Consider the following 26,854-nt stretch of genomic DNA (forward strand, 5'->3'; position numbering starts at 1 on the left):
ACCACGTTACAATCGGAAGCTCTCGGACATTTAGATAACTTGCATCGTAAATGAACGAGGTGTTACATTATGGTCATTTGCATAAATCATCACTGTTTTCTCGTGGTCACGTGATTATCTTTGAAAATAAAAGGCAAAATGCCGAAATCGATGGGTCACTTTGAAAACTGTTAAATTATGGAAAAATAAAGGTTGGCAGGTAGGTGAAACTTACATAAATGAAGAGATAAATGACAAATGAACAGATTGATGTCCGATTTATATAATTCCAAGGCATTCAGTCGGCATCAGAAGCGACGAAGCAGCGCATCTATTTTGGGTGGGCAAATATCCACTTTTTGATATGGGACGAGCTCTGACTAACCACGGCCCAAGCTTGTCTGGCAAAACAGCCGTTGGACGTCAGAGTAATCTCGGACTACCTTGAGCATGAACAAACATATGCAATTCCGTTCAAAGGTAAGTGCCACGGTGGCTAAATTAAACATAAAACAGATGTTAAAGATAGGAGAACTATACAATAGGGACATTCATACTAATAAGCTGAAAACAATAGGGAAAGGGACCCATGATTTAGCAATAAGACGGGAAAGATAATTCGCTGCAATACTTCCTATTCGCTTTGGTTATGACAAACTATTTTTTTTAATTTAAATATCATAAACGGTATATAATACAACAAATGCATTCTATTCAAATTTTAAAACCAATCATCGTCAAACTCTCATGTCTTTAGTTTTCAACTTAGTTGCCTGTAAAAAAAAATAGGAAATTTTCCCATTTCTAAGTTTATTTCATTACGCTGTCATTCAAATAAAATAAGTAATTTCAGATAAATTGCTTAATTGATAATATTCAATGTTTTGTTTTTTACTTGATGGTTTGTTTTATTAAATGTTACTATCATACAAGTATTTAAAAATATAAAGTAAAAGATTTGTACCGTTTACCAAAGAAAAATATTTATGATGCCCGAAAATACTTTAAACATCCCTTGAAATAGGACATGGTTGTCTTTTCTTTGTCTTGCTCTCTTTGATGCTTAGTACTGATTTGATAAGTCAACACTTTAAATATAATTGTGTCATCACGGTCATTGTTTCAGATTTTATCTTTTTGAATATTTCAGAGTTGCATATATACCTAGGAGCTTTGTTTTGTCCATTAAGGTATTTGTATTGATTATTTTCAAGAGCCATACCTTGACCAGCAGTCAATTTAATCCTTAAATCTGAGTATTTGTATCGTTGGCAATTAACCATATATTCTTATTGTTATATGGGTTGTCGTTTAATATTCCTATATTTTTCAGTCATTGTAGTCTTTTTGAAGAAAAATAATATTGTATTAGCCAATTTTACAAATTTGTTTCTGTGATTTTTCTCCATGTATAAAAACGGACTGTCAACATAAGAATCTCCTTTTTTATTATTCTGTGTTTTACAGTGTTCTTTGTGTGAAACTAGAATCAAACGTAACTTACAGAAGTTTCTTTCACATATCCAGTTGTAGTTGGAAAGACAAGATGCGTCAAACCAAGTATCTAGGTGGTTATGATGCACTGCACAATCTTCATTATTACTCTTGTTGTTAGGTTCTCCGCTATGCCATGATGTAAATTTTGCCTTTTCTTGATCAGAAGACCACCTAAACTCTCCTTCGAGAAGATCAGTAAGACCAATCCAGTAGTGGGCATCTTAAATGTTTCAATTCAAATGTCCAGCATTTATTTATCTTGAATACTATTGAATGCAGTTTGAATTAAAATAAAGTCCATAGAACCTTAAGTTGAAAACTGATGCGAATATCAATCTTTCCGAATGTATCAATATTCATTTAAACGTTACTGGATAAAAGTTGACCACGTCAATGTATATCCTACTATATAAAAAGACGGATACCGGTCTTGTGTAATGTTATTTATACAGGAATGATTTGGACACAGCCATAACATTTTAAGGATGCTAATATTCTTTTGAAGCTTGTTATCTTTTCGGAGCACTCAAGTATGACTTGGTTTTTTCACTTACTTAACCGTTGCTTATATACGAAGATTTTTCCCCATCATCAATGACCATGTGTGATCATCTGTTCTATGGTGGATAGTTGTTTCATTGGTAATCGTATCACATCTCTTTATTGTGCGTATACGTATGTGATTCTTTTTACAACAGGACTGGTTTATAATTAACCAGAACATTATAAAAGGTGCTACTGAACCTGTAGTATTCTGTGAAGTATCATGAGAACAGTTATCATATACTTGTAATCGCCATTTTGTTGACCTACTGTTCCTAACTTATGTTTCATTACCTACTTTCTTACTTTTCCTACTTAGTTGAATTGGTATTTTTTTAACAATGTTAGTACAGTAGCATGAAGTTTAACAATAGAATTTTAAATAATATTATCTTAATTTTAAGAGTATAAAGATGATAAAGGCTTACTCTTACTAAACTGTGTTTTCAACCATACATTTTCTGAAGAGTCGTCAATTTTGACCAGATATCCACCTATTTGACGACATTTTTTCTGCAAAAAAACAAAAATGAAGGTTGCAAAAACATTAAAGCTTTCAAAATGTCTTGGTGTCTTTAATTGAAGTATATTCCGACAACCCACAAATAACACTTTAGTATTAAAATATACAGCAAAACTTAAGGAATAAAGAAGAATTTATTTCCATAGGGATGGGGTTTTTTTTCTGAGTAACGCGTTAATATGATTGAAATTGATAAACAAACATACCACATCTTCTTTTTTAGATTACATTGAGTGTTTGTCCTGTAACTTCACTTGCGCACATTCAACTGAACTAAGTAAATCGTTCCCTCGTACATACTACACATCAACACATTTTGTTGAACTATTTCAAATTAATTCTGTTCAACGTACACATTACTCATCAGGTTCCCTGTGCCTTTGTGACGTGCTGTCATAAAGCAATAATAATATCACGATATACATGGAATGGACAATACCATCTGTCGTGCGTTTTGATATACAGGACATTAGATTATACTCCAACTTAACAGTAAATGAATGAACATTTTTTGAAATACGTTTAAAACTTATGATTTATCATTATACCGTATATTATAAGTTACCTCTGCAGTAAACCAAGTTTCGGGATCTCCTCCAAAATAATAACAATGATCTTTGTACGTTTTCCATTCTTTCTCTGTCAAATGATAAGCAAAACTGTACATTATACATACTAGTATTACATTGTAGTTTTTCTCTTAGCTGAAGAAAGAACACCGCTTACACGAAAGTGATTGTATATAATGGAGTAATTTAAGAGGAGTCATGTCTGTTGATGAAGTCTCTAAACTTTAAGAAAGCTACGATTGCTTTTTGACATCGACCATTCGTCCATGTATGCAAGGGGAGGAGCTTGAGTATTTTACTCAGAACAAACAATTTGTTTCTGTACATACATGAGCTCGAATAATTTTGATGTTCACTCATTTTCCCTCCCCTAAACCATAAAAACATTAACTTAAGACACCAGCCTCTCAAATTACACAACACACACAAAACACAAGTGATTCGTACTTTTTTTTGGAGGAAAATGTTTTGTTTTAAGACTTGTTATGTGTGTATTTTTTTTTTAAATTGATTGATGTCAATGTTTATTTGTACTTACTCTCTAGTTCCTTCTCTAAACCATTCAATGTCTTTTTGGTTTTCTCAAATATCTTCTTAGATTTATCTGACAGACATGGCAAACAAGAAACTTGAACTACCATTAAGGCAAGCACTAACAACACAGTAAATGCAACCATTTTCTATCCTAAAAGTATATTTTCCAAATTTCAGTTATGTTATCTCCAGTATTTACATTTGTTCCTCATCAGATGACACAAATCATATTTTACAAGAGAAAATTAAGCAAATAGTTAAGTGAGGAACCATTTTACGACCTCTATCTACACGCAATGGTCGTAAATCTACACGTTTACCGAAATCTTAACTCGATGAATATCAAAATTCAGAGGAACACGAATCTAAATTGTTTGTACACAACTTACCTTTGTTTAAATTTCAATGTACAATAACAAGTTGACTGTAAACCTGAATGAAAAAGTTTTATAGTGAATCTGCGTTCTTCAAAGGACATTATAATGAAATAAAAAACGAAATCAATGACACACTGTCACGTTTAGACAATTTCCACGAAATTCAAGAATGTGAACAGATTAGTTGTTATACAATCTCTTTCTTGTTTTCCATATAAACTACCAAAAATTAATATGCAACAGTACGATATTCAATTTGTGCTTTCGATTTTAATATTCATTTAAAAAGATCTTGAAAATAACAAATTTTTAAATGTTATATAAATGTCCATTTTATTTTTTAAATCTGTTATTTGAAATTATAATAAAAAGGGTTGGTGTGCCATAGCCAAAACACATTATTTGTCGATATTGTGGCTAAACTGAGTTACTTCGCTTTGCATAGAAAAATGTTAAATTAACATGTTGTCTATCACTTTCAATGTAAATTTAGATACCTTATTTTTACCATAAATGTTTAGCTTCGACTACAGACAGAAAATGCGCGAAAGAATTCCTCCAAAAAATAAACTCAAAATTAAGAATTGAGATGGTAAACACAAATACTTGTAATTGGGGTCTTTTGTGTATTTCTTTGAAACACACTTCTAACGAACTGACTAAAGAACCTTGATAAATGAAACTGCTTCCTGAAAAGATTATTGAGAATTTAGTACCGATGTCAGATTGAATTAGTATAAATTTGTATCAATTTCCGACTGTAAATACAATACATAATAAATTTAGTTCCAGGGTGGAAAAGAAATAGCCCGTTAAGTTAAGGCTTTGAGATTTGTTTTCTTACGTGAACTATTACCTATCTTCTTAATTTAGACAGGTGTGAAGAGATAAAGTTCTATGTTTTATATTTTCAATGATACATGATAACTGCAATTATACGACACCAACGAAATCCAAAAGAGATCTTCAAGTCAATTCAGGTTAAACAATTATCGGTAAGTGTTTTTACTCTGGATTTCCCCAAAATATAGATCTAGAGTATCCACATAGTGAATAATCTCACAGAGACGACATTAAGTCTGCTAAACTACTGTTTCGAACAATCTAGCACATTTAAGACCAGATTCCGCGTATCAGTATAGACAAACAGATACCAATAGTGCTGATATGTGAACATCCGTGACATGCTTTTTACATTTGGACATTTGCACCCATCGAATGTCAAATTGAAAAGCGGCGGAATGACATTTTATGGCGTGTCGGGATTGGTTGTTATTTTTTGCGGTATTCAGGATAGGATTTATTTTCGCGCGAATTCAAGATTCACAGCTGTTGAGATTCGGGTGTTAAGTTTAATTTTGCGGATCCAAAAAGAATACATTTTTTGGGGAATTCAGGAAAACACCACCTCATACAGGCCCTCGGTGAAACATCTCTTCATCTGTATTCTAAAACCTACATCTGAATTGTAAAGAATTCCTGAATGTACAAAAATTAACAGTTAAGTATCAACAATAACCACTAACTTAGCTTTCGGCTTAGAACGAAAATATTAGAGTGCAGCGGGATAAAATCAAACATTTTCCTTTAAAATTAGTTTTGTAGTTTTTATTCTTATCCCTTTTATCTTAATCGCTGATCTACAAAAGGAACAAATTAGGAGAACAAACACATAGGGAATCTGTCTGAAAGACCACTTTATTCATTAATGTTGGTATTATACACAAAATGAAAGAAAGTTACAAATGGTATACCACATGTATTTCACTGACTTTACATGAGTTAATCATCCCAAAAAAAAAAAAGAGGAAAAACAGTCCCTTGTTACATCTGGATTATTTTAGTCGTAGGAATTTTATCAATTTTATCATTTCACTCATGAGCCACCTCCTCATACTTAAATATATTACGTTTAAAATACGAAACTAAGGTGCCGGGTGTATTTCATATTCTGTTATGTTTTTCTACATTACCAGATATTCATTTAAATGAGTCCATAAGTGCAGTTGCATAAGACAGCTACTTTAGAATTATTTTAGTTCATTGTTATATAGGATTTACATTAACGAATTATCAGTTAGTCGTTTGTATAGGTTTTTACAACGGTATAACAGATATTTATAGTTTTATAAATCAACCATGATGACAAAATCTATCTACTTTCATAAAACGACCCATACAATAATTGAAATGTTTTCGTTTGGAAGTTGTGTATAACCCTATGGGATATGGAAGTTAAAGTAAATGGAGTGATTTCACGGCCAGTAATTTCTATGTCTCCCCTGCGTCGAAAGCTACTAGAATTTCCATTTACAATGCAGCATGCTTAAATATGGAGAATTATTTAAACGGAATAGTCACGCATCTCAAACGTTTTACGTACAACTTGAATGAAAATGTAAATTTCAATTAACATTTAGAATTTTTGTCTATACACCTACTTTCATAACACGGTACTGAATTTCTACAATAACGGTAAATGTTCATTAAGTGATACTACAGGCCAAATTTTAATTAAATCTAAAATTTAATACAACTTGTGCTGATATATTCGAAGAGGATAAAAAAGAAATAGCATACCACAACTGATCAATTTACTTAAGGTGACGAAGATACATTTACAGTTCATATTTATGCCAACGGAAATACACATTTATGATAATTGCTTGTATATCCATTTCTAAGAATATTAATCCTTAGTTGTTTTTGGCAAACATTTAGGAATTTTGGTCCTCAATGCTCTTCAACTTCGTACTTTATTTAGCCTTTGTAACTTTTTTGGATTCGCGCTTTACTGATGAGTCTTTTTAGACGAAACGCCCTTCTGATGTAAATACACAATTTAATCCTGGTATCTATGATGATATAAAAAGAAGATGTGGTATGATTGCCAATGAGACAACTGTCCACAAGAGACCAAAATGACACAGACATTAACAACTATAGGTCACCGTACGGCCTTTAACAATGAGCAAAGCCCATGCCGCATAGTCAGCTATAAAAGGCCCCGATATGAGTTTGTTTTCAAAAGAATGTAAAGTTTTTATGCAAATATCTTTTCTTTTAATTAAAAAAATGTTGATACTTTTTTTTATGAATACAGGCAAACAGACGTAAACTTTTCTATACAGCAACTGTTGCAAGATGAATCATTTCTCTTTATAAAACACAAATATTTTGTCTGTCATCGATATTAACCTATCAGTCTTCGTGTAAATGAGGCATGAAATGATAAAAGATAATGATGTTTTAAAAGCCGGACGCTATCACACTCGTATGTTTAAGACTGGACATAGGTATGATAAGCCTGTAAGTTTTGATGATTAAATGAGGTTATTTACAAACAATGCCAACACACCCCACAGGGAAATACACCTACTTAATATACTATTCTAAGTAATTCAATAATTGATTTTTCAAGTGCTTCTGAAAGCCGTTAACAGCTGTGTTTATCGTTAGTGGTGCAGTACCGAGGCACACAAATATAAATGAGGGGTGAACAGTTTGCTCCTGTAATGATTTTTTTGTTGATGTTCTTTTTACTAATGTTTATATGAATTTTTGTTGATATAATGGCAAACGTTATCAAAAATAAATATCTGTGATATAGGTCAGAAAGCTAAATATAAACTTATTATGAAAAGTAATGAAGACACGAGAAGATGTATACCAATTGTCCATTAATAGTGGACTGACAATAACCATTGCAGTTAATTTTCAATTCATCAAGCTTTCACACGGATTAATCATATCTTAAAGAGGGACGAAAGATACCAGAGGGACAGTCATTGAAAATAAACTGACAACGTCATGGCTAAAAATAAAAAGACAAACCGACAATTAATAGTACAGAAGACACAACATAAGTTTTCTTTGGAGTATCTTAAGACTTTTTGTTTGAAATATCAAAACTGTAATAGTCCATTACGGTTTCAGGTGACATATAATTACACTTTTGTTTATTAAACACATAATGTTTGGCATGTTCTATGAATGTTATTTTCTTTGACAACTTCTGATTTGTAGAATAAAAACATGGTATAACTATTTCATTTTACCTCAATCTTAGTATGAGCTGCTATTGATATTGAGAAATTCATATTTTAGTGTTAACTAGAATTAAATTAGAAAATTAGAAAAGTCATCACCATCAGTATAAACTGAAAAGTACATTTGTTAAACATGACAGAATTATGTTCCACGTTTGTGAACGTAAATGTGTGTCATTATAAAGGCAACATTAGTATTCCTCTGTTCAAACAGAATAAATCAATTGAGATAAAATAAAGCCGGGTTACAAAATAAAACCGATGGAATCACATCAACTATTAGAAGAATACAACGGAACAACAGAAATACTGACGTGCATCAAAAACAAATGCTACTTACATAGAAATGAATTATTTGATAACAACTGACATATTCCTGATTTGGTACGGGACATTTTAAGAACACAATGGTTGGATGAAACAGGTTTAATGGCTATCTAAACCTCCCGCTGATATTGAAATGATAAAAATTCGCCGAAATGACAAAATAACGTAACAGGACAAATAAAAGTAAGAACAATCAGGACAGAGAAATACATAAATAAATAATATAAAAGTATATTTCGGCAGGTACGCCGCAGAATAATAACGAACACATAAAATTATTTTACGGCAGTCCACACATACAGCGTGATAGAAGTATGAACTATGCTTCACAGGAATGTACCAACGCCACAAAAAAAAAGCTGTAATCACATTCAGTGGTTCATCAGTGAATGTGTCAACCATGACACATATTTGGTATGTAAAGCGTTCATCAACTCCTATATATTAATTCCTAAACGTACCATTTTTGTGAGTTTTACCAGCTCATTTCATTGACCATGTTCATGATGTTGGTTGAAACTAAGAATTTAACCAATAAAAAATAATCTTCATAGATACCAGGCTTAAAATATTAAATCCTTGAGTCTATTTCAGAAAACACTTACTATTGTGAATGATCGTAAGTCTTGAATAATGCAGTATACTTAAAATGTACGATCAATCTTATTCGTATTTTTTGTGAAACCGAGTTCAGATATCTGAATTTACAGTTGAGTTATCTACATGTAAGTCAAAATGGACCGCTCTCTGGATAAACCATCATCAGAGGAATGCCCAAAACACCCACATTTGATATCCAAGGGTGTATAAGATCTTAATACACGAGGAGAATTCTATCCTTAAAAAGGGACATAATCAAGATAGTCAAATTCATTTAGGGAAAACTTTGAATATTCTGTGTGCGATTTTTAATAACCAATGTGTGATTTCTTACACTCATTGTATAATATTGATATTCAGTTGAATATTTTTTAACTTTTATAATCTCAGTTCTTTTTTTTCCAATATGTTTCCAATATAGTGTGTTTTGTGTATTTAAAACTCTGCATGTAATCATTTTTTGTCGAAGAATGGCTTCAATATAGTTTTGAGAACAGGTTGTTTATTAAGATATTCGCTTTCGCCTACAAAAAGCAAACAATGTGTAGATGTCTGTCTGGTTTTTTTTTTGTTTTTTTTTGTCGATGTGTTGGTTTTCGTTTGGTATTAACTTCCTTAACAACAATAATGTTCGAGCTGCTCAGAAGGCTACTTGGAAATTACATAAAAAGTTTGCTTTTCCACTATTGTTTTGAGGATGATCATTTCCTGCTTTATTTGTATAAAAAAAAATGGGTGAGCCGATCCGACTATGAACAAAATGGCGAAAACCAGTTTTGAATTTTCGTTTGTTTTTAAATTTTACATTCCAGTTATTTTGTTATTCTTCAAAACACCAAAATGAAGTTCTGAAGGTTAGACGTGATTGACTTGTTTCGTCAGTTATGTAATTTTATTGATTTATTTTGATTTGTTGTTATATTAATTTTGACGATTGGAACTTAGTGGATAGCTCCTTTACTCAGGAGCAATAATACATTTTTAGTTATCAGTATTTAAAGAAATTTCAATAATTGCCAACGTCTAAACAAACAAATAAATAAAATAGTTGTCTTCTTTTCTAAACTAATAATATAACTTTAACAATTATATGAAAATCAAATCTAATAGATTACCTGAAAGAAACATCATTCGGAAATTGAATAGGTAGAAAATAGAATATTGTAAACGGAAGTTGGCATGCACTGCAGTGATAATAATAGAAAAAAGATAGAGATGGCAATTTGTAATAAGGTATGGCGTCATTTTAAATGATAGTTTAAACTTCATTAATTACAACAAGACACCGACAATAAAAAGATGTTTTGATGGTTGAATAGCATGTACGCAGAAATATACATTTTTGTACACCTATTCTTCCAGACGAACTATTAAAATAAATATGAGAATATACCAAAAATTGCGTACAAATTGTAGTCACATATTTATACAAACAAGTATATATACAGTTAACACTCGTTGTATCGAGCTCTGTTGACTCGAGTTTAGAATATTAAAGGTCAAGGAAAATGTCATAGATTTTGATAAAATTTTGCATGCAAACTAAAACTGAAAATCGAAAAAATAATGCATTTATCTCTTTTGTTTTCTGAAATATTAAAGATTGATTTCTTTCAATATGGGTGAATATTTGTATAGAAAGCACATCAAATTGTCTAAAAACCTTCTAAAAGTTGCCTTAAAATTGTCAAATCGCTTATTCTACTCCATAGAATTTCTTAAATAAACTATACTAGAACACACCCGCGAAATCGCGGGCATATACAGCTTGCGAACTGTTGTAGGATGATTTACATGGAGAATTACATAAAAGGTATCTCCCTTTTTCCAAAGTCCGATATTTGTTTCCTTTCGGTTAAATTTAATTATATTCGTGTTTCTGGCCTACGACCACAATTATTCTTCTCCTTTGCTACAATGCTTCTTTTGGTAAAAGTCAAATCAAATTAAAAATTTGCATCGTTTCAAACATGAAATAAATGTAACTGCTTATATATAGACCATTATTAGTCTAAAAAATATGCTTCTATGACAATGCATCGGTGCTTTTTTTTTGAGAGCCTTATTAACATGCCAATGGTAGAATTTGAATCATATATAAATGACTAATACCGACTAAGGCTAATTTGAGGGGTTGTCGATCGGAGGGGTCCTGATCCCGAAATCCCGGGCTTAAAACCGTGAAATCCCGAGATGCAGAATTTTAAGAAATTCATATCCCGAAATCGAAAAATATATTCCTGCATCCCGTAAGCATCCATCCCCAAATCCCGAGCTTAAAAACACCCGATGCCGACGCCCCGAAAAAAGGTTCTGTCTCCCTCTAATCTCTACCTTACTTTCATTTTTGCCGAATCACTATTATCCCTTTTAACAATAAATTTTAATGCCCCAATTATGGGCATTATGTTTTCTAGTCTGTGCATCCGTGCGTTCGTTTGTTCGGTCGTCCTTCCGCCCGTGTCGTCCGTCTGTCCCACTTCAGGTAAAAGTTTTTGGTCGAGGTAGTTTTAGATGAAGTTGAGCATGTTTTACTTATTTTAATATATATGCAAGTGGTGTAACCCCTTAAATAGTAAACATTTCAAAGAAAACAGTAAACAGAATCAGGGACTTTCTTCACTAACATAGAAATCCCCTGACAGAATACAGGGAGTCTCTATATATTTAGTATAATCGTAGTTTACATGTAGATAAACTAAAAGATATTTATCCTGTCTAAGATTTTGGCGATCTAAACACCATGATACAGAGAACGCTCTACGATTAGTTGTACTTGTGTCATAAGTTTTACTTATTTTTATATAAATGCAACTGGTATGACCCCTTAAATAGTAAACATTAAAAAAAAACAGTAGACAGAATACAGAGTCTCTATATACTAAAGTAGTATAATCGTAGTTTACATGTAGATAAACGCGAAAAATAATTGTCCTTTCTAAGGAGGTATAATAGTTGTGGTTCTTTCGATCTTAACACCATGATATGGAGAACGCTTTGATTGGCTTATTTATTTTTTCATTTTTGTTATCTATCATACGATTGGTTGTATTTGTGCATGTTTCAAACCGGAAGTCTTATCTATGACTAAAAGTCAGTCTGATGACTGAATCATATCCGGGCTCCTTTTTTGTCGTGTTTCTCCCAAAATAACTCAATCTGAATAATCGTAAGAATGGATGACAAATGCGACTATGCATGTTACCTATAGGACACAGAAGCATGATGATTGATTTATTGTGGAAGGAAGAGAAGCGACACACAAAATGAGGTCTTCTCGTTTAATATTATAGATGTTGTTGATCCATAATTTTCTGTTTTTATGATATAAAATAATCATGTAGTTACCGACTTTATTTTTGTCTAATGAACATTTTGTTACTTTGTTCGCAGTAAAAACGTCAAAAATAAACGTTTTCATGGATTTACGGCCTGTAACGCGGTGGCGTTGCGATTATTAAGACGTTTTGTTGGATTTTTTCATTTGGAATGTTGTTTAACTTACAAACGAAGTCGGGACTCTATTTTTATTTTGTATCGTTAAAACGGAAATTTATATTACAACAACATATAATTAAGCAAAATCAACTGAGTAAGATTAGAGACTTTACTATTTTAAGAAAAAATTTAGAAAGTTTTTCGCCGATTGTGTCTGCTTTCTGTACATATATTTAACCATTTTGCAAGCGTTCAATCGATTATATTTTAAATGATAACTGAGATAAACGCATTTTTTTCGATTTTCAGTTAAAGATCATCAATCAAGAGTTGTATGGAAAATGCTACCGAAATCTGTGACATAGCCCATTTATTGTTTCTTGACCTTAATATATTTCATTCTATATTAGCCATACAAGGCTGAGCAAGAGTTGTTCCGTTTCAGTTTGAGTCGAACTACGGGTATTTTGAAAGATTTATCGGGTCCGACTGACTTCGAGATAAAGAAAGTCGAGTAAATATATAAAAAGTGACAAATCAGGCTGTAATCATTCTTTAAATCTTGAGTAATTTAAAACAATAGAGGAAATGCGAAAGCCTTTTTACTTTAAATATTTGATAAAAACGAGTTTTTGGGGTAAGAAAAAATATCTCTTACTTAAAAAGAAAATGTATTTAAGACAATAACAATCAAAACCAAGGAGTAAACAAAGACTCACAAAACCAATGGACATTTACATCAACAGTTATAAATAAAAATAAGAAACAACACGAACTCCACTAGAAAGCGAAGGTGAAATCAGGTGGTCCGGAAGGGTAAGCATTTTCTGCACCGTATTCGGCACCCGTCGTGCTATTTCTTTGTTCAGTTCGGTAATGATGGAAGGTTATTATGACGGAGGAAGAATATCAGATATGATTTCTGACACTTTTGTCATAATGGCCAATCAGCTCATGATGGCGACCGTTAAATTTCTTGAGTGATGACTTTAATTTGATTGATTCGTAGCCCCGTCTTAGCAAATTTTTGAGAAAGCAGTATCCCTCGTTCAACAATATCAACGAACCTTGAGCTAGCTCTAGAGAAACGTATTAATTGAGACACATTTACTCCATATGATGGTGCCGCTGGGATGTTGCTACACAGAAATGGAAAGTTGACTATAGGAAAATTAAAATCATCGCGTTTGTCATAAATTTTGATATTTAACCTACCATCAGTAGTTTTTGAATATTTAAATATTTAATTTGAATATTTAAAAACGAAAGTTTTTGGAGTAAGAAAAAAATATCTCTTATTTAAGAAAATGTATTAGAAGAAATGAGTGTTGAACATCGGTTAATTAATACTACCTAAAAAAAGTATTTAAAATATCAAGAATTCCATTTGTCAGAAGCATATTGCATTTTCAATCGGTTCATGAGATTTAAAAAATCGGTTAACTACTGTCGCTTTGAGGTGGCACTAAACACATTTTATTAAAAGTAATTTGGCTCGTTTAATTGTCAAAAATTTTAGACAAAATATTTCATTTTGACTCTTCTGACAAAATGATTAAAAAAATAGTAAAAAAGTAGAACCACACTCTATCTCGGATAAAAACATTGATTTTCTACTTTTTACAGTGTTATCACCTTGTTGTTTTATGTAAAACATTAATTTACTTGGGAATTTCTCGCTACATTGAAGACCTGTTGGTGACTTTCTGCTGTTGTCTTTTCTATGGTCGGGTTGTTGTCTGTTTGACACATTCCCCATTTCCATTTTCAATTTTATGATAGCTGTGTTAATTTAAATTTCTGGTTAATTGTTTTCTACAATGGGTAATGTATTTTTTTCGTGCGTCTAGATTGCTTCAGAATCAAATTAGGTATGTGAATAGATTGTGAGGTAATATATGCAAGTAAAACAATATTTTAGATCATCTCATAAAAAAACGTGTATATTACTTTACTATTCAAACCATAAATGTTTTATCAACCACTACACATGTCATCAAATATTTGTTTATATGACTGCATTCGATAACAGTACACAGCCATATATTAAGAACAATGACTGACAAACTCTCTTATGATTTTCCAGCACCTTTAGAACAATGCTTAATGTACAATTTTATTACGAAACTTTTTTAAGTTAATTTCACAGTCTTTGATTATAATGTTTTAGAACATGCTGAATAGTCACTGCACTTTAACGGGGATTTAGAGATTTGTCTTTGTTAAATTAATAATCAGATGACATTTAGATTATATGATAATTCGAACGTAAAATGATAAGTGTAAGCCAAAGTACAAAACAGATTTAATTTTGATAAGAACTCGTCAGCTTACAAAATAGTGAAAATTTGATTTGAACAATTAATTTAGTTTTTGATAAGAATTTGAAAGTACTGTAAGCACCAATTTATGATTAAATAGACACCTCATTTAGTTATCTGTTGAAGTGGGATCCTATAGTTTTATTTGTTACTTAATATACGTGTATGTAGATATGAAATTTATATAATATGCACTAGTTGCCTAGATATATTAGTCAATAACCTTTCAAAAATCCTGAAAGTTTGTAAACAGATTAAACATTCTGAAGATTTTCCCCAAAAAGATGCAATCACGCCTGTTTCAGTTTTGCTTTTCAATTTATCTACACTAAATATACCCTCTATTAATTACTGAGTTCAAAGATTTAAGTGCATCGTCTCATGAACAGAGTATTTTTATTTCAAAGATCTGAATCGTATAAACAAATTTCCCTTTTTTCACGTCGTAAAAAATCGTACATTGAGAAAAGAGAAGAATCACACCAATACCAACATTAACAACACCAATAATGATATCAATAAAATGGTGGACTATTGATCGAGATCATATTTGTTGAGTTTGATCGTTAATATTTAAAAAAGGCGGTATTTCAATGTTTCAAAGTTCTTCAGTTTTTAATTGTTAGATATATAAAATGTGCTTTGTCTCTAAATGGCATATTTCCCATCGCTCTTGAGATAATGATTTGTTTTCAAAAACTATAAGGTCTGCATCATGTATATCTTTAAGTTTTGCTATATTAACACTGATGCACGACCTCAATTAAAACCAATGACAAACGTGAAGATTCAAACTTTGAAAGTTGTTTAGGGCCCATAAATATACTGACAGCACCATGGTAAGGCGTACACAATTCAACCTTAAGGGCATACGATACAGTAACAGGGGAGGTAATGACGTTGCTAACGTAAATTATTATTTTCGCGACGTCAAACGGTGACTTGTCGGGAAAAGATGCAGTTTTCGGCAGATTTTTATCATTCAAACTGATTAAACTTGAAATCGAGTTCATGAACATCACTTTTGGAAAATGACATTTGGTTTGATTACGTAAGAAGATTATGTGTACCAATTTTCATAAAAATAAATAGTGCATTTTTTTTTTAAATTTGATAAATATACAGCAAAAAAGACGTTTTTTCCTACATTCATGATCATTTGACAAATTTGAGTTATTTGTAAAAATGAAATATACAAATTTATGCACTATTTATATAACACATCAATTACAAATAATTTAACAAAAAAAAAGATCGTGTTTATCTTTTAAAACAAATACGTTATGCATTTCTATCAAAAGGAAAAATATGTCTGAAATTTGAACCTCAATTAACTCAAAAAGTAGCACATGAAGGTATATTTTTCATTACATATTTGATTAAAAAAAAAAGCCTACATGCAAATTTTCAGAAAAATTTGAATACGAGATAAATACTGTATCGTATGCCCTTAACACATTATACATGTACTCGATGTCGTTTGTTTATGTAATTTATACGTGTTTCTCGTTTCTCGGTTTTGATATAGACTAGACCGTTGGTTTTCCCGTTTGAATGGTTTTACACTAGTAATTTTGGGGCCCTTTATAGCTTATTGTTCGGTGTTAGCCAAGGCTCTGTGTTGAATGCCGTACATTGACCTATAATGGTTTACTTTTATAAATTGTTATTTGGATCGAGAGTTGTCTCATTGGCACTCACAACACATCTTCCTATATCTATGTTCACATTTTACAGACCTAATTAACTGGATTGAGCTCTAACAGCTCTAACAGAGTTATGAGCAAAAACGAATGAAATCGACACTATTTACATTTTGCGGCCATCATAATGAATTGGTTGACCGTTGCGGTGTCTTTATCTCAACCTAGTATCAGCATATGTTGTGTTCGAAGATCGTAAAGATGACAGAATAATTTTTTTAAATAACCAATTGTGTCCTATTCCCGATTAAGGCATTTTGAATGAATATGAATTTGCATGCCGAATGTTTCGTGCTTTTGGTGATACCCATAACGTTTCATCACATTCAGTCTAACTCCATGATTCCTCGTTTTTACCTTGTATCTTGTTTATTACTGTATAACATATGAACATAAGCTACTGTAGCCTCTACTAAAGTCATGTTTTATGTGACGCTTGGACAACAGACATGAATTTCCAAAAAAAAAAAAACATTGTCCTTCATCACATGTTTAAATATAAAATGCTTAGTAAGGATATTCCAAAAACAACTGTGGCTTTTAACTAACTGTCAGTAACTGCGAGTACTCTCAAATCGTACTTACTTTTTGATTTGACCTTATGGCACTATTTGTTATGCTTTTTAAATTTCATTTTTTTATTATTCAAAATTATCAGTCAAAAATTATTCTAAAGTGATCATCATTCATGCAGCTTTCATTTGATACCAATATTGATAATATATTCTACATATTTTGACAGTTACGTCCATGAGTAGGATTTCTTTTTGTGGTAAATATGTACTACTTTCTGGTATGTGCTTTCTGACCGGGCCCGAATTAATAGTGTTACTCCTAAAACGTTTAAATCGGCTGCAATTGTCCTAAGTCAGGAACCTGCTGTTCAGTTGTTGTCGTTTGTAACTATGATTCATAAGTGTTTTTCGTTTCTCGGTTTCTATATAAACTAGACAATTGGTTTTCCCGTTTGAATGGTTTTACACTAGTCATTTTTTGGGTCCTTTACTGCTGTATGTTTTTTGCATGTAAATAAGTTCTTGGTAATTTATACATTATTTGTTGGCGCATCTTTGTATAAACTTCTTAATGTGTATGTAAATAGTGTATGGAAAGGACTCATTTAAGCTGTAACATTGGTTTAATCTGTTGGACTATAAATCTTTTCTTTTATTTATTTGCAATAATATAGTATTAAACTTTCTTAACCAATAATGTCATGCATAAACCCCTGATTGCGAATTTCATTTCGCATTGATAATCTTCTTTAACTTAACTATAATAATCACATGTTTACAAGGTTAATGTCAGATACCTTTGTTATAGTAATAAATACTTTCCGAGTTAACACATTTTACGGCTAATCCGATTAAATCCAAATTTTCAAACAAAGATAATGCGGTCAAGGGCTTGTTTGTCTTTAATTGAGACCAACACATTAATTGGCATCGTATAGTTAATGTTACTCGACCTGTTCGTAACAACGGTTTCTTATCAGATGAAAATATCTTGGACTTCAACTAACCTACACACTGTCACATGTAAAGCACGATAAATTAACATTGTTAGAGTACCTGATATCAACCCCGGGTTCCATCGAGTTCGTGTGGCTCGGTTTTAAGGCTTATTTCTTGTGCTTCATTGATTGTTGTTTATCTTTTGGTAATTTTTCGTGTTTGTCATGGCGAGGTCAGTTTACCATTTATTTGTAATATTAAGTATCTTTTTGATTCTTCAATCTTTCTTTTACACACCCACCGTTCTCCTCTAAATAAGCTACTGATTTAGCTTTTCTTGTGGATGTAAATTAAATTAAAACTTTCCCAATAATACTAGAATAAATGTAGAACATAATTGCACAATTAAATTTTCAGTGAGTTAAATTTAGTGAGATGCGTACTGGTATTTTTTAGATGAGCGGAGTGAAACCCATAAGATATTTATCTTGTTCTGTTTTGCTCCAACAGTGCAAATGATTTTAAGACACTATATGCGATCACCCTAATTTTTTGGTTGGGTTTGCGTCACTCAGTCTTTTGTTTGCTATGATGTGTCTAGTGTACGCTTCTTTGTCTTTTTAATTGTTTTCTTTTTTTGCCATGGCGTTGTCAGTTTATTTCCTTCTTATACATGTAAGTATCTTTTTTGCCTCTTTCTGAATAAAAAACAAACACGGCAAGTACGATGTCATTGCTACATAACCAGCACATCAAACAATGCATTTCATTACTAAAAGAAGATGAAAAACAGGTCTTTATTTGTTTCAGATGTTTGAGGCTTTTTTTTCTTGATTCACCTCCATTTTTTTCATTGAATACATGTATATAAATATAAGATGTGGTATGAGTGCTGATGAGACAACTCTCCATCCAAGTAACAATTTGTAAAAGTAAACAATAATAGGCCAAAGTACGTTCGTCAACACGGAGCCTTGACTCACACCGATTTATATATGTGTTACGGGTTTATAACCCTATTACAGACTAGGGGAATAGCTCTGGTAGCATGGTTGGAGGCGATTACATACTGACACATAAAAACATACCAGCTTCCATTTCTACATTTTAATCAGACAAAGATGACGTCACAAAAAAAAATACAATTACTGACAAAAGGGAACAATTCTCTCTTAAACACAGAAACATAATCCGACCATACATACTGATATATAACACATCGTTACCTTAACCATAACACAAAGAACGGATTTTTTTAACAAACTATGATCTAGATTAACAACAATGGTCACACACATTTTTCTTTTGTATTCGGCATGTTTTGTTTTATAACATATATTTCAGAAGAATTAAATCGTCTAAATCATGATTATAAGACGCCATTTTACTGTCAGAAGTATGAAAAACGCTGATGGAAAAGTCAGCGACAATTATAACCTAAATTGATAGAGACTGCATAACAAATTAATTAGTTAGTGTTCAGTGTATATTCGGACATATTGTTTGCCGTTAAATAAAATCAGTTTATAGATATAGGAAGATGTGGTGTGAGTGCCAGTGAGACAACTCTCCATCCAAATAACAATTTATAAAAGTAAGCCATTATAGGTCAACGTACGGCCTTCAACAGTTTAGTCTACCGATATTTCTTTCAACAAAACAATTATTAGAAAAATGTTTCACTGGAATCACTGTGTTGCGTAACCTGTTTTTAAGAACAGGATTGTAACACAGGGTCATGCAGAATTGCGTGTATAGAATTCCTGTCTGACAAAAACATGGAATTAAAAGAACTATTAAAAAGTTTGTATTGTGTCTGTAGGAATTTTTTTAACTGCTTTGGATGACAATTAGCTGCATAGGTTCTATTAACCATTACGGGAGTAACATTGCACGTGAACATGTCAAAAATGTAAACTGAAATGCGTGACATTAGTAACTAGAAACTTCAATGTGTAAGAGGTTATTAGCTTAAGGGGGTAGGCCTTGAAAACACCAACATTTTCCTCTCGTTTAATTTTTCTTATATTTACATCATTGAAAAGGTAGGGGTCCATGCATCATCTGCCAAAGTCTTGACCGAAATTGACCGTTTTATGTTAATGTATATTGAATATGAACAGTTTTCGGGTACCCTAAAAAACGTCGAAAACACTAGTAGGTAAAATCATTGAGTGTTTTTGCAAATGTTGTCATTAGAAATACCACTGACTGTTAAATTGCATAGAAGAATCATATCTTAAAGTAAATCTGAAACATTATGGTAATATAAATAGACTGAACGTAAAAAAAACTGTTTTTAATAATTGATACGGCGAAAGTCTGGCCAGCTCAGATAACACATTTTGTTTCAAATTTAGCCTAAAAAACTTTTTTTCGTTTAATTTTTGCAAAAAATTGTTTAAACATTTATTGGTTATAAATCTATAAAATCACAAAATTTTATCGAATTTGACTGTTTGAAATTTTATAAATTTGTTAACAAGTTGGCTAACAAGGCGCACGAAAAAAAAAGAATTTTGGGACAAAATTCATGTTTCTCTTATAAAACCTCCTACAGACTGTTTTTGCATTATTTTAATGTGTAATAGTTAAAAGAGTACTGTCTTAATAATTATTGTATTAATAATATAAGGGAAAAAAACATTAATATTCAGTATGGGACGAGTATTCTTGGGACGAGTTGACATACTTTATTATCACAACTATTTATTTTTTTCTTTCCCCAGACTACAAAATGCCCCTGTCATCAATAGCGGAAGCTATCAGAAATCATCGTTTTAACAGTCTGTCACTATCTAAGTACTATCTTTGTGTTAATGTAGATTATCTATTAGCATAAGCTTGTACTAGGATTGATGTTTTCAGATCATATCTTCTAGAATATAGCCTTTTATATTGGAATAAAAACCATGCAAACACAAATAGTAAGTACAAACTCTGTATCAAGGACTTAGCACTATTTGGAATTTGATTGGACTGTCATACAAGTGAGGGGTTTAGCTAGCTTTAAAACCAGGTTCAATCCATCATTTTCTACATTAGAAAATGCCTGTACCAAGTCAGGAATATGACAGTTGTTATCCATTCGTTTGGTGTGTTTACACTTCTGATTTTGCCATTTGATTGTGGATTTTCCTTTTTGAATTTTCCTTGGAGTTCAGTATTTTTGTGATTTTACTTTTTTTCTAAAATCATATTACTTCATTATTTACTTCATATGTTCAAATCTAATTTCCCTAAACTTCAAAGCTTTTTACTAAAGGATGCCACAAGGCTCTTTAGTCAAGAAAATTGCTCCAGAACTCACCAGACTCAGTTCATTGCCATACATAATTTGTGTTTTTATAAGCATTTCATGTATGAATGGTAATTTTCTACCTTTTTATCCACATCATTTAAAAAAAGATGTTCTTTATTTTAATGTTTGACTACTGTTGCCTTCGTTTATCGGGAATGACAAAACTTTAGGTCATAGAGTGTTTTCATTGTAGAACTATTAGTATGATCAACTGGATAGTTAAACATAAATTCATTTTGTTTTACAATATTAAAAGTTTAAAAACATTGATATTAAGAGACCTTACTATAATATTAAACTGATAACTGTATTCAAATGAAAACTAACTTTACAAAGATTGTATCCAAATGTGCGAATTCTATTAACAGAAACACTGTAAACTTTATAATGCTATATTCCGTTCGTACCGACATAAAATATAATTTTCAAACATGAGTTTTCAGTACATTCAAAATTCATTGAATATTTAAATCCTCCAAAATTTTAATGTGTTTCTTCTCTCAGATAAAGAAAGCTTTAATCGGATTTATCCTATTTGAGCTGTTAAACTTCATAATTAAGTTGGTCTTCCAATTGTTTTCATTTGAGTGCTAATAGTAATTTTTATTTAGAAGAACCCGTATTGACGTAGACATTCGAAAGCTTTGTATTTTAAAGTGTTTTGTGATAAGATTCCTGCTTGTTTCACCAAATCTTCCAACCGAAATCTATGTATGTGTACATCATAGGATACTTTGTACAGAACTTTAAAAGCGCAAACCATTTCATAAGTGTGGTGAGGAGCTTTTGGTGGTAATACTTACTTAACTACTGATTCAAAACTCTGATGGATACTAGCATGTATCAGACTTTTGTTATTGCATTATCTTGGGTTTCATATATCAATAATTTTTCAGCATTTTTGTTTTAAACATTCATTCAACAATGGTAGGATTATAATAAATTGGTTGAACGTGTTAAAATATAGATGAGAGTGTAGGCAGCCGTCATATGATTGTGTGTGTTAATTGAGATGCAATTTTATCTTTTAATTGCATTGGTATATCATATAGAATAATAAATCGAAAACTGTAATTTTGAATCCTTTTTAGTAAATAATCTATTAATGCAGACAAATATAGAAAACTTTTTTTTTAAACCGTACAGTTTAATTTATTTATGATCAGTGTTGCTTGGAAACGTTTTCCGGGAAATCGTTCACATTGGATTATGACATGACTACAGTTTTCTGAGTAATTTCTATTAACGAATTATGTCATTTCTGGTGGACATAAGGCGATAACCATACATTAAATCAATTTTGAAATAGAAAAGTTAATAGCTTTTGTCACAAAAAGAAAGAAAATATCATAATAGATGTCATTTTCTTAACATTAAATCGATATAGGCATGTTGAAGAACAAACAGTCAAATCACCAAAAAGTTACATCCACCTGTTAGCAACAACCTCAATTCTGATTCATGAAAGTAGTGAATATGAATTTGATATTATATATTCAATAAAATTGAGAATGGAAATGGGGAATGTGTCAAGGAGACAACAATCCGACCATAGAAAAAACAATAGCAGAGGGTCACCTACAGGTCTTCATTGTAGCGAGAAATTCCCGCACCCGGAGGCGTCCTTCAGCTGGCTCCTAAACAAATATGTACTAGTTCAGTGATAATGAACGCCATACTAATTTCCAAATTGTACACAAGAAACTAAAATTAAAATAATACAAGACTAAGAAAGGCCAGAGGCTCCTGACTTGGGACATGCGCAAAAATGCGGCGGGGTTAAACATGTTTATGAGATCTCAACCCTCCCCCTATACCTCAAGCCAATGTAGAAAAGTAAACGCATACCAATACGCACATTTAAAATTCAGTTCAAGAGAAGTCCGAGTCTGATGTCAGAAGATGTAACTAAAGAAAATAAACAAAATGATAATAATACATAAATAACAACAGACTACTAGCAGTTAACTGACATGCCAGCTCCAGACTGCAATTAAACTGATTTCATCATATGAATATCAGGCACAATCCTTCCCGTTAAGGGTTTAGTATCGTACCATCATAACATATATGAGAAGAAAATAACCCGTGTCATGCCAACAACTGGTTTTTGAATAAATGTGTTTAGTTCCGATGCAAAGACCCTATAAGTGAATCAATATTAACGCCAAAATATGCAATCTTTAAAGACCCGACAACAGTATCGTAACTTTATCCTTTCTTAATAAGTCTATTTAAAGGTTTTGTTAGTTTTTGAGGTGAGTACTGACATTTTTGTGCTTTATTAAGAATATTTCCATAAAAAAGTGGATGTGAAATACCTGAACGTATAAGAAGTCTGTATGTTGAGCTATATTTACGAATGATGCCCTATACCGATGATAAAATTTAGTTATGTTCTTTTTCACGGGTTCAACCGATTAAAGCATTTCTTTTCTATACAAGGCTTAATAACACAAAACACAAATATACTATGGGATGTAAGTTTGCAGCATCCAGTCTTTTAATAATACATTCGGAACATAATAACATGTGGGAAAAAAATTAGAATGGCAGATGTTACGCCAAAAAACGGTTCTTATCACATTCTCTTCACTAGAAGTATGATCAACAGCCTGAACAATCTACAAAATATAATTACAAAAATTAAAAACAATTCACAACTACATTTAAATGAATGAAAAGAGAAATTGATTAAATACTGTAACTTTGGACAGTATACATGTGCATCTATTGAATTGTACAATTCTATAAGAATAATCTTAATATACATGTGAAAGACCGTACCTATAGAACAACAAGTGGTTTTTTGTAAAACAAAAACAAAAAAAAAGTTAAACAGACCTTAACAGCAATTGAATTAAACGTGTAGACTGATTGAATGCAAACCGTCGAATGATTTAATTCCCGCTTAAGTATGCACGGGTGAATCCACCCGTGCAAATTACTACGCATAACGGTATTCGTTAAGCCTTATAACGAAAAGAAATTTATTTATGTTCTTTTTCATGGGTTCAACCGAACATAAAGCATTTCTTTTCTATACAAGGCTTAATAACACAAAACACAAATATACTATGGGATGTAAGTTTGCAGCATCCAGTCTTTTAATAATACATTCGGAACATAATAACATGTGGGAAAAAAATTAGAATGGCAGATGTTACGCCAAAAAACGGTCCTTATCACATTCTCTTCACTAGAAGTATGATCAACAGCCTGAACAATCTACAAAATATAATTACAAAAATTAAAAACAATTCACAACTACATTTAAATGAATGAAAAGAGAAATTGATTAAATACTGTAACTTTGGACAGTATACATGTGCATCTATTGAATTGTACAATTCTATAAGAATAATCTTAATATACATGTGAAAGACCGTACCTATAGAACAACAAGTGGTTTTTTGTAAAACAAAAACAAAACAAAAAGTTAAACAGACCTTAACAGCAATTGAATTAAACGTGTAGACTGATTGAATGCAAACCGTCGAATGATTTAATTCCCGCTTAAGTATGCACGGGTGAATCCACCCGTGCAAATTACTACGCATAACGGTATTCGTTAAGCCTTATAACGAAAAGAAATTTATTTATGTTCTTTTTCATGGGTTCAACCGAACATAAAGCATTTCTTTTCTATACAAGGCTTAATAACACAAAACACAAATATACTATGGGATGTAAGTTTGCAGCATCCAGTCGAGACAAAAGGCGAAAGAGTGTATATTAGATGCCAAGGTATAAGAAACAGACTGTCTTTCACCTATCCGTCTTTAGAATTTTCGGCTCGCCAACGGCTATGAACTTTGAAAAGCATATCTGAAACACCGTTGTTTGTGGCTTGAGAAGCGCCTCCGCTTCGTAAACTATACAAACTAAATTGTTTTTGTCTAACCATATTGCACTTAAAGCTTCTCTGGCTCTAGTATAAGATGAAGATTTATATATTTTACTCAATACTAAGGTATCTTTTGGGGGCTGCAAAGAACAAAAATGTACTCCGAAGATTTAATCTTAAGATTGCTAATTAAGTCACAATAATATTTAAAAAAATTAACAGGATATGTTGGTATATCCGTATTTGCTATTATAACTATACTACTTTGTCTATAAATATCGGTCTTGCCATTGTGAACTATAATTTCAACGTGTGTTTTATGAAAATTGATATCACTCATTATTATAAGCGTGAGTTCTTTGTATCTAAAAAATCAAGCATAAGTCAATTATAACATACAAAGTAACCTACAATAGGACAGGTTAGAATGATCATGATACAGGTTAAATAAGAAGTTAAATTCTTTCTTTTGTATGGTTTTCGCCTATCCTTCAAGTACAGAAAATCACGACCAGGTCCGTGATACAAGCGGCCAGGTCCGCATATCAAACACATTTACAATGTACAATCTACTGTTACAATACCAAAAAACAAAAATCGGCAAGGTCCACATAAAGAATTTTTACTCAAAATTAATTAATTCATTTTAGCATCAAGTTTCAATACAAACATGGAAAGATATGCAATATCCTATCCTTCAAGGACAGAAAATCACGGCCAGGTCCGAAATACAAGCGGCCAGGTCTGCATATTTAACACATGTACACTGTACAATCTAAAGTTACAATATGAAAAAAACAAAAAGTGGCCAGGTACGCATAAAGAAAGTTTTACTCAAAATTCATTCATTCATTTTAGCATCAAGTTTCAATAAAAGACATGGAAAGATATGCAATGTCCTATCCTTCAAGGACAGAAAATCACGGCCAGGTCCGTGATAAAAGCGGCAAGGTCCGCATATAAAACATATGTACACTGTACAATCTACAGTTACAATATAAAAAAACAAAAAAGCAGCAAGGTCCGCACAAAGATATTTTTATTAAAAATTCATTCATTCATTTTAGCATCAAGTTTCAATACAAGACATGGAAAGATATGCAAAATCCTATCCTTCAAGGACAGAACATCACGGCCATGTCCGAGATACAAGCGGCCAGGTCCGCATATTAAACATATGTACACTCTACAATCTACAGTTACAATATCAAAAATTAAAAAGCGGCAAGGTCCGCATAAAGATTTTTTTCTCGAAATTCAATCATTTACTTTAGCATCAAGTTTCAATACAAGCACATTTGAAATAAACCTATAATCGTTTAAAACCGAATTCTCAGCACATCCCCTGTTGAAAAAAATTAGAAGGGGTTTTATACTCAACAAAGTCATGCACTAAACCAACAATAAAATTAACGGTATCAATTTTCTTGCACCAGATGCGCATTTCGACAATACATGTCTCTTCAGTGATGCTAGTGGCCAAAATATTTGAAATCCAAAGCTTATATAAAAGATGAAGAGCTATAATCCAAACTTGCCGGTGTCAACAGACTCCTGTATCGGCCAGAAAACTGTCGATTTCAAGTAAGGGATACCCAATGTACCGTTAGCTTTACATAATTGAATATGTTTTACAGTGTAAGCTATTAAAGATACATGTGACAAGAACAAATTATTATCGATTGACCAGTCAAACGTGAATGCATCAATTATAAAAATATACCTTTTGTTAAAGGATCAAAAAGCTTTGAATTATACCTTGGGAGTTAAGCATTGTCACTATTAGCAAACC

General features: G+C 31.8%; 1 protein-coding gene across 1 annotated transcript; it reads right to left on the reverse strand.

Moving 5' to 3' along the window:
* Positions 1-285: 285 nt before the first annotated feature.
* Positions 286-4,109, reverse strand: LOC139490389 (perlucin-like protein). The gene is made up of 6 exons (XM_071277199.1): positions 4,035-4,109; positions 3,650-3,796; positions 3,108-3,181; positions 2,448-2,532; positions 1,484-1,696; positions 286-752 (listed from the first exon to the last, which is right to left on the reverse strand). Exons 2-6 carry the CDS (start codon positions 3,786-3,788, stop codon positions 745-747), a joined length of 519 nt encoding a protein of 172 aa, XP_071133300.1. The 5' UTR covers positions 3,789-3,796; positions 4,035-4,109; the 3' UTR covers positions 286-744.
* Between the last annotated feature and the right edge of the window lie 22,745 nt (positions 4,110-26,854).

Source organism: Mytilus edulis, chromosome 9 (genome assembly GCF_963676685.1).
Source record: "Mytilus edulis chromosome 9, xbMytEdul2.2, whole genome shotgun sequence".
Taxonomy (NCBI): Eukaryota; Metazoa; Mollusca; class Bivalvia; order Mytilida; family Mytilidae; genus Mytilus; species Mytilus edulis.